This window comes from Aedes albopictus, chromosome 2 (assembly GCF_035046485.1).
Source record: "Aedes albopictus strain Foshan chromosome 2, AalbF5, whole genome shotgun sequence".
Classification (NCBI taxonomy): Eukaryota; Metazoa; Arthropoda; class Insecta; order Diptera; family Culicidae; genus Aedes; species Aedes albopictus.
In genome coordinates this window covers 370,126,923-370,136,632 of record NC_085137.1, presented here as the reverse complement: position 1 = coordinate 370,136,632, position 9,710 = coordinate 370,126,923, and the positions used below count along the sequence as shown (strand labels likewise).

Genomic DNA, 9,710 nt, shown 5'->3' with positions numbered 1-9,710 from the left:
GGCGCTTTTTATTCTTGCCATCTAAATTTGAGCCCAGCCTAACTTCCCTGTAATCCAAGTCATGGAGTCAAATCTGAAACAGTCAAATCTATCTCAATTTTTCAAGTCACTTCTACCATACCTCTAGAACACTCACTCTCAATACCATTAGCAATCGGATTACTCTGAGCATTCCCAATCCTTCCTTCAACCCAAAACTCTTACTCGCTCTTGATTTGCCGGTAATGCTCGCTCAAAGCGTCCGATATAGATAAAACTGAGTTCCACTCGACAACTGCAGCACTCTCTCTCGCACTGTTTTCCTTGTTGGCCCTTGCCGCGTGGACTCTTTGGGAGTGTAGGAACTGCGCGCCTTGCAGCAGCATTGTTTTTCACCCCGAGCCCATGCGGTGTGGGTCGCTGATGGTGTGGATAAACTGGAAGCGGGACGGGAATGTTTGTGTATTGCTCGCTCCTTCCTCGCGCTGAGCTACCTACCAGAGCCAGCCAGCCAGTGCCAAACCAGTGGGTTATTAGTTGCGCGACAACATTGAACGTAGTAAGACGCTTATCGTCGGCCGCTTCGCACCCAAACTAGTGTGCTTCTCCACCTGCTACGAACCGAAGATCGGAGATTTCCCCCCCTTTCGCGCGCGGGTTGAGCGCCGCGTGTGTGTTATCAGCACTCGGGAGATTGGGATGGATTTTCCGGAACAGGTTATTCAGTTTCGTCGATACAGCCGGTTTGGACGGTGGTGCAGTTCTTCGGTTGTCTGTGCCGAACCGGTCAGCACTAAGCGCAAATCCTCCCCCCGTAGAATTAACTTCGGCAAATGATGATCTGTTTTGCGGGATTTTGTGAAAGACGTAAAAGCAGTGTTGTGCTAATCTTTGGAAACGGACGGAATCAGAAACGCGAAAAAACAGCAGCGGCTTAAGTTAAGCCGGCAATATAACGACGAACACCGTTCGCGCTGTCGCTTCCACAGCTTTGAACAGAGACGGGGGCCTTCTTCAGGGGGGCCGTTGTTGTGATCTTCGTAAATTCCGCAAGCCCTCCCAGTAGAGGGGAAGACACTAGCAAGCGCGCGAACAAGCCCTCTACACATGTGTTTGGGGCGTAACGACACACTGGGGAGCGGACGTCGGCGAAACGAAACATGATAAATTTGTTTTTGTGTTAATTTTTAATCTGATTAAAGAGGGGGTTAATTAATGCATTTAACATTAATTCGTGAAACGCGTAAGAACAGTCAGGCGAGCTCAGCATCAAGCTGGAAGGAAGATTCAACAGTGGTGCATTTGTGCAGTTGTTTTTCCGATTCCCCAAATTTATGGTGATATTTTTGTTAACTCAGTGAGTGCAGTGCAGATTACGCTTTAGTGAGGTGACTATTTCTGAGCGAAACAACGTTTGTCGATCTACTAACTGAAACAGATAATGCTAATTTGCGAGTGGAAGATTAAGTGGGAAGTGAAAATTTGTTGGCGCATCGAGAAAAAGTTACGGCAGAACAATTGAATCCTCCAAGGCACGGGTGCATGTTCTTTGGCATGGATTTTCAGAGTGCAATGGAAACCTTCGCCGAAGCATGGGTCGCAGCGAGTGCTGGAGCACAGGTGAGTTTTTGGGATGTTGATATAATTAAATAAGTCGATCCAATTGGTCTTGCTGACATGTTTTTCCAATGCTTTATAGTGCATCAGTAAGAATGACGTTCAATAAATTTGTTACGATGTACTAGTAATGGCTCAAGTGCCTCTGATACTGAAACGAAACAAACTTTTCAACTAATCTAAAGCAATACAGGTCTTCCAGAAAGTATAGGGATAAAAGTGTCCAACAATACGAAGATGATGTGTTTGATTCCCGTCGGATCAGCACATTTTGTTATTTTGTCATGAGTGGGATTCGATCCAGGTCCTCGGCGTGTATTGGAAGATTATGAGAACCGCTGCAATTCCTTTTTATGTGTGACTCATTATGTTTTGGAAGCATCTGTGTTATTTTGGATAAAACTGGAACAATATGCTTTTGTATTAGGGCGCAATGGAATCATTGTCATGCACACACTCAGTTGAGCTCGGCTAATTTTCATTCTTTTGCCGAGATCCGCACAGCCGAGCACTCGGCAATCGCAGTTTAACTGAGATATCAGCAAAAAGTCAAGTTTATTCATAGCAACACCCATGGGTGCCGCTATCATCAAACATTAAACGTCAAGCGTTTAACCGAGATCTCAGCAAATGACCTTTAACCGAGATCCGCACAGCCGATCTCGGCATTCTGTTTTATGTGTGCATATATGTGCATATATGCCATATAGCTAATAAGTTTGAAAGATGAATTGCTAGGAAACAATATTTTAGTGCTGTTAATACAGCTCCTTATATTTACCATCTCAGCTGTTTGGCCCGCTATATAGTTGTTTTGTTCAAAATAGCTGGGGCATTCCGTAAGCTTGTTCCATATGAAAAACTAGCTCGCTGGATTAAAATATAACCGAAAAATTCCCATTAGAGTATTGTAATTCCACTTGGATAAATCAAACATCTATTACATCTCATTCAAACTCAAGATATCCAAAATCCTACCACTTGAATTTGCTGTTTCAGGCTTTCATATTCATATGCTCAGTGAAAACTTGACCGAAATTGATAAGGCCTAAGAAGACACTTACTTTGTTCCAATTCGAAAGCAAAATGTTAAAATACTTTTTTCTGTATAATCTTAGATAAGAGTGGCAAAACGTCATTATTGCGAACTCATTCTAATGGCACATCCCTACTAACAAAAGCAGCTGCTTAACAGCATATGAAACAAACGCTCTAGCGTAGAAGAAAATAAAAAAAAACTAAACACAAGTAAATACCTATTTGGAAAATGATACCACGTAAATTTGAGGTCTCCAGTTAGCCTACTAATTACGGCTATGGGTCACCATTCCGGAGACGGCGGGTTCGATTCCCGTTCCGGTCGGGAAAATTTTCCCAACTCTCTGGGCATAGTTTATCGTTATGCTTACTTCACAATATACAATATTCAATTAATAACTGTGGAAGTGCTCAAAGAACACTAAGTAGAAGAGAGGCAGGCCTTCCAGTGCTAACGTAGAGGCATACGAGAGAAGAAAAAGAGTAAATTTGAAAAAAAAAATGCTATGGCAAGTAGAAGAAAAGAATCATCAATAGTGACAAAGGGGAATAACATAAGTTGTTTGTTCTGCAAAAACATTACCATTTGAACTAAAACGTACAGAAGTTTTTTCAATTATACAACTACGTGATAGTGAAAGCATGTAAGTTTCTGCTGCCAAGATCCCAGCAGCAGCAGGGTGAAAAATTACCTAAAATACACAGAAAATCAACATTAACTTTTTTCCTCTGAAAGATAGAGACTAGACGTCTTCGGTAAAAACATGTGCTTTTGTATTCCTTACAACTTTGTAGAAGAAAAATTGGAACATTGAAAATACCACGATCAAACGTTAAACTCGAACAACTAGTTTCAAGGAGTTATACATGAAAAACGTTCTAAATTCCAAGATTGTGAGTATTATAATAAATGTATCTACAACTTTGCTGGAGAAACATAGTTTCTAATTTTCAGAAATTGCTTTTCCATCCCACTTTTAAGTGGATTATTCACTGTACTCATTATGGTAAATATGCGCGTTATCATATCAAGAAACGTTACCGAATACACCGAATTTCTAAAATCAATAGTTTATAAAGCATCAGAGACAAATGCCCTAGAGGTAAAGTCTCTCTAAACAAAAAAAAAAATCAATAGTTTTGTAGTTGTTTAACCTTCTAAAACTCGCGCATTGCGGAATGCCATCCGTGCACAGAAGCATAGAAACAGACGTCACACTCTCATCGCCTCCCTTCGATCACCTTTTTAACGGTTGATTCAAATATTCAGTAGTAGGTCGATTGACTACTCGCAGCACTGGTATCGCTTTTGCTCCTGTTTGACGTTTGCTCACTACCGCCATCTAGTGGCGGTCCGGTCAAACACAGTACGTTTAGCATTGGGCGATTACGTTTTCATGACGATGTTTTTTAATGAAATTTGTTCTTAGTGTTACGTCTCTTTTCTGTGACAGAAGGTTTAATTTCATGCACTGTGCAATGAGGACTCAATCACTTGAATTAAGTTGAAAAAAAATGTCGGACGATATTACTAGTGAATCTATGACTTATGCAGTATTAGTTGCAATAAAATATATGTGATATGGCTTAAACAAGTTTACAAACTGCAATTCTAGAGAATCGTGAAAAACTCGGGTCAATGCAGATAAGACTTCGGACGCGCGTTTGCCGATGATATTCATACACAGAGCAGTCAACAACAGACAACCTAACGACAATTCAAGAGTTTTACAGCTCTCCTAAATCCTGGACTGCGTAATTTTGTAAAATAAAGTTTTGTTTATACTTACTAACTATTTTTACAAACCTTTGGTCACTTTGCTGTCGTTGGTTTTTATGCAAATCTCTGGCAACACTTTCCATCATGAAAAAAATGCGGAAAAGTTCAATTTGCGATACTAAACTTTGATTTCGAAAACAAAAAACAGTACACTGAAGTTTTTTTACGACGGTAATGATACCGTGTAAAAAACGTCATAGAAAAGTCAAGTCGCGTAGATGTAATCCTGACTATTTTGCACGTGTTTTTGAAAAAAACTCGTTTTTTTTACGACGAGTTTTGAAATAACACGGTTTTTTGCGACGTTTTTTTTTTTAAATAACGCGGTTTTTTACGCTGTACCGCGTAAAAAACTTCAGTGTATTCTGATCATGTAATGTCTGTATATTTATTACACAGCGCAACATTTTTTTTTGTCTCAAGAGCAAACTTAGCAAACTGTAAAAGACACGATTTTGGGCCACTGAATCCGAATCCGGGCTCAGATTTACTCCAGTACGTCAGAATTTTGAGCTATACCTCAATTTATTGGGCAAAATATGCGATTTTGGGCTTTTTTAACTGTCAGCCATTAAGCATGGAAATATTTTTTTAACAACCAAAAGGTAAATTGGCCAATCAACATCTAAATTAACGACTCACGCAAAATACTTCGTTTTAGCAGATCAAATTTGATAGTTTTAGGCGATTAATGTAAGGTACGATATTTCCCATACAAATCACCCTTCAAAAGTTGCATGCAAGTTTACTTACTAACATAAAATGCTGAAATCTATCAAATTTAATTTGATAAAACACAATATTTTGCATGAGTCGTTAATTTAGAAGGTAATTGATGAATTTACCTTCTGATTGCTTAAAAAAATATATCCATGTTTAATGGCTGGCAGTCAAAAAAGCCCAAAATCGCAAATGTTGCCCTATAAATTGGGGTACAGCTCCAAATTGTGACGTGCTGGAGCAAATCTGTGCCCGGATTCGGATTCAGCGGCCCAAAATCTATCAGAGACACATAAGTTTGCTCTTGAGATAGACCAAAAGTTAGTTTTTGTTACGCTGTGTTATTTTTGACATGGTTCCAGCTAGGATACTTGATTATGCAATTCTATCTATGATCGTTTCTGTCAAATACCGAATGCATCCGTCACCAGTACCCCAAACCTTAGTTTATAATACAGTAAGATTATTTTGACGGTTAAACATTTCCAGGAAAGTTATTCGACGAAAAACACAGGGTTTTTGAAAGAAATTTACTTTCAACTCGCTGAATATTTGGCGCAATGAATACGGCAGGATTGCTCAGAATAATTGCTGCAAAAAATCTTTCAAAGATGCTTCTATTTTATTCTTGCCCATGTATTTCTTTGAAAATTTCTCAAGGGATTCCTCCAGAGATTCTTGAAGGAATTTCCTCATGAATTATCCTTAGGTCTCCTTCAGGATTTTTCAAGAAATTTCTCAAACGATTCATCTTGAAACCCTCCACGAGGATTTTCTTCCGGTATTCTTTAGGAAATCCCTTCAAGGATTGCTCATGTATTTCTTAAAATATTTCATGATTCGTTCCAAGGGTATTCAGTATTCAGAAAACATGATCCGCACGTATTAATTAAATGACTCAAAATGAGCCAAAAACATGAAAATTCAAAATTTTAGAAATTTGTCCTGTGATGCATCAGGAACTTCTCCAAAGATACTCTCAGTAATTCTTGCAAATATTACTCTATTTCTTATCATTTTCAAGGACATATTCAAGAAACTTTTCCACGCATATTAGTCCTGTTTACTATAAAACTTTTTTCTCCGATTCTTCGTGACACATCAAATTCTCAATCCACACTCAGCTCAACAACTCTTTTGTCTTTTGTATTCTGCAAGGATATCTGTAGACAGTTTTCCAGAGTATCCTTCAGAAACCTATTGATTTCTCCAGGAAAATCTCTAAAATTTTCTCTAGAAACTTTTCTTTTTTTTAATTAAGGAGATATCTTAAGAAGTTTTTCATGTATTGTCTCAGACATTCGTCCAGAAATTCCTTTTGAAGTTGCTTCGATTCCCTTTGGAAATTTCTTCTGGAAATTTCGTAAGGTATCATCAGAAGCTTTTTAAGGGATTTCTTCAGACAATCCTCCAGGAGATTCTTTGAAGAGTTCGTATTTTTTTTGCAATTTGTGGAAGAATTGCTACAAAAAATAAACTGGAGAAATGACTGAATCAATTCCAGTAGGAATCTCCTAAAGATATTCAGTATATGTTTTTGACGGAACCACAGAAGCAATTCCCAAAAAAAACCTTGTTAGAATTTATGTTGGAGTGTTTTAAGAACTATTTCCAGGAATTCTCGGAGGTACCATTGAAAGAATCTTTTTGCGAATTATGAAGAATTTTTTAGAGGAATTTCTGAAAATGGCAAAGAATTTTTTTTAAACCCTTCCTCAAATTCTTGAAGACATCGCTAAAGTTCTGAAGTTTTGCAGATATTTTTAAAGAAATTCCTTAAGGATTATCAGAATCAATCCAAGCAGGCATTTCAGACAAAATCCTTGGAGTAATTTCTGAAGAAATCTTCAATAGAATCCTTGTGGAATCTCAGGAAGAACACGTGTATGGATCACTAGAGGAAGTTCTAAATAATCCCAGGGGTGTACTTGAAGAAATCGCTGGATGAATTTCTACTTCCTGAATAAATAGTTGGAAAATTTCCTCGAGGAAATCTTTGTTAAATTGGTGGAAAAAACATTGAAATTTTTTGTTTAGAAAAAGTCGTGGACAAATACTTTAATTACCGTACGTATTTTTGAAGAAATAATAAATAAGCTTTTGTAAAGATTCACAGAAAAAAAACTCTTGAAATCTAAATGAATTCCTGTAAAATTTCCTAGGAAATATTTATGAATAAATCCCTCGAGAATCCGTGTAAAGTTATCCTTTGAGAAAATGCTGGATCTAGCAAGTTAGGAAATGCTATATGAACCCTTGCAGATTTTTGCAGGAATTCTTGACCGAATTATTAAAAGTAAATATGCAAGAATCTATGGAGGATGGAGGTACTCCTAGAGTATTTTTGGATGAATCGTTAGAGAAATTCCTTGCCACATACCTGTGGGAAATATCAATGGAATCCACGGAGCAATTCCTGAACTGATTTCTGATGGACTTCTTAAAGAAATATGTGTACGAATTATTCGAGGAATCTCTCAAAGATTTCGGAAGAAACCACTGGAAGAATTTATGAATAAATTTTTGAAAGAATTTCTGAAGGAATACCTGTAGGAAATTCTGAAGCATTTCCTGCAAAAATTCCAGAATAATTTTCTAAACGAATCCCCAGAAGAATATCTAAAGCAATCCCCGGAGGATTTTTGATTTTTTGGAGAAATTTCCGTAGAAATTATCGAGGTAATGGCTGAAGGACACTGTTGAGAAGTTTCTTAAAAAATCTCCGGTCAAATTTAAGATTGTAGATTTTTAGACCGAATTCGTGAAGGAATTTCCGAAGCAATTTTGGAAGAAATGCATAGAAGACTTCTAGAAGAAATCCTTGGACAAATTTATGTAAGAATCTCATAAAGAACTTCCAGAGGAACCTTCAAGGAAATCTTTATAAAGCCCCTGGAAGAATTTGCCGAGGAAGTTTTGAAAATAAAGGAGTCTGAAAGTTTTTCTAAAGAAATCCTTGAAGAAATATTTGGAGGAATTCTAAACTTTTGATTTTCTGAAGAACTCGCTGAAAGCATTTCCGAATAAATCCGTGGATAATTTCCTGATTTCTGAAAAAACTTCTGAGGAATCCAATAGAAGTTCTTCTTGAGGAATTTTGAAGAAATTCCTGGAGGATCCTATAGAGGAAATTCTGTATCAATTACTAGAAGAATTTATGGTCCAATCAAGATCTGAAGGAATTTTTGGATAAATTTTTGATGCCACCCATGAAAAAATTCTAAAATAATCTTTTGAAGCATAATTTTAATATATTCCAGAGGGCGAAATAAAAATTTCCCAGTATGAACAAGGTCATTTTTCTTTAAATGCGGGGAAGCACAAATCTATGAATAAAGCAAAGGCTACCTTTTTCATATTTATGAGGACGCAATTTCTTTAAAAAAAAATCACATGTGTGTAGTGATTACATAATATAATATAAGAAGTACTTCCGCTATTTGAAGCTCTCATAGCTGCTTTTTTTCGTACACGATAACGAATGGGACCGCAAACGAAAATGTAAATATCAGGGAGGAAGTTTTATGTAGACGCATTGATATCGAAAAAGAGTTGATTTTTTTATACCTAGAACAAAGGGAAGAAAAATTCCCCATTCCGTGAACATATATAAAATCACATAGTAGATTTCCTTATATTTTTGAGAGCGGAAGAAAGTACCCAATATCACAGTAATTTTTACGCGAGGGCGCAAAAACTTGGTCAAAACTAGTTAGGCGATTTTTAAAAGATTTTTTTTCTATCTTAAAAGCTGGTTACTCACTGAGTAACTTGGAGTAACCTCGATGACACCACTGACTGAATAAAAATGGCCTTCTGGAACCTATGTATTTCCAGTTAGAAGGTACCTCCGAGTATCTTCTTCTTCTTCTTCTTATTCTTCTTCTTCTTCTTCTTCCTTATGGCTTTACGTTCTTACCGAGACTTGGCCTGTCTCGCTTCGACTTAGTGTTCTTCGTGCAGCTCCACAGTTATTAATTGAAGGGCTTTCTTTGCCTGCCACTGCATGAGTTTGAATATTGTGAGGCAAGTACAATGATGTACCACGACGCCCAGGGAGTCGAGGAAATTTACCCGACCGGAACGGGAATCGAACTCGCCGTCTCTGGATTGGCGATCCATAGCCTTAACAACTAGGCTAACAGGAGACCCCCCTCCGAGTATCTTGGACTATAGATTGGATAATTCACTGATTGATCTTCCCAAATATTTGTATTCATGCGTAGGAAAAGACTAAAAAGTGAGCTGTTTTAGTTTAAATCAAATTTGTGTTAATCTTGCTCTTTTTAGAGTAACTTTTTCTTAGTGTGTATATCATTTCGCTTATACGTCTTGTAAACGTATCCACGCTACCGAATAAACGTTACTTTTGTTAATCGTAGTTTTCCTAGTGATTAATTAATTAGTTAATTAATCCTCAAATCCGATTCCCGGACATTTTTGGGGAAGTGGATGCAGGAGGTCGCTGCTGCTGCATTCCAGTAATTGTGTTTCGGTTCATCGGATTGTGTTTTTGCATGTGTTGGAGGAATTCGCTACTGCTGCATCTGAGTGATTTTCTTTCGGTTCGTCGGGT

General features: G+C 37.6%; 1 protein-coding gene across 1 annotated transcript in view; it reads left to right on the top strand.

Moving 5' to 3' along the window:
- Nucleotides 1-253: 253 nt before the first annotated feature.
- The window catches only part of LOC109430554 (dual specificity protein kinase splA), a 341,935-nt gene continuing 332,478 nt past the window's right edge, over nt 254-9,710 (top strand). The window contains exon 1 of the mRNA XM_019706628.3: nt 254-1,599. Within this exon, the coding sequence (XP_019562173.3) occupies nt 1,522-1,599 (78 nt within the window). The 5' untranslated portion in view covers nt 254-1,521. The remainder of the gene's footprint in view (nt 1,600-9,710) is intronic.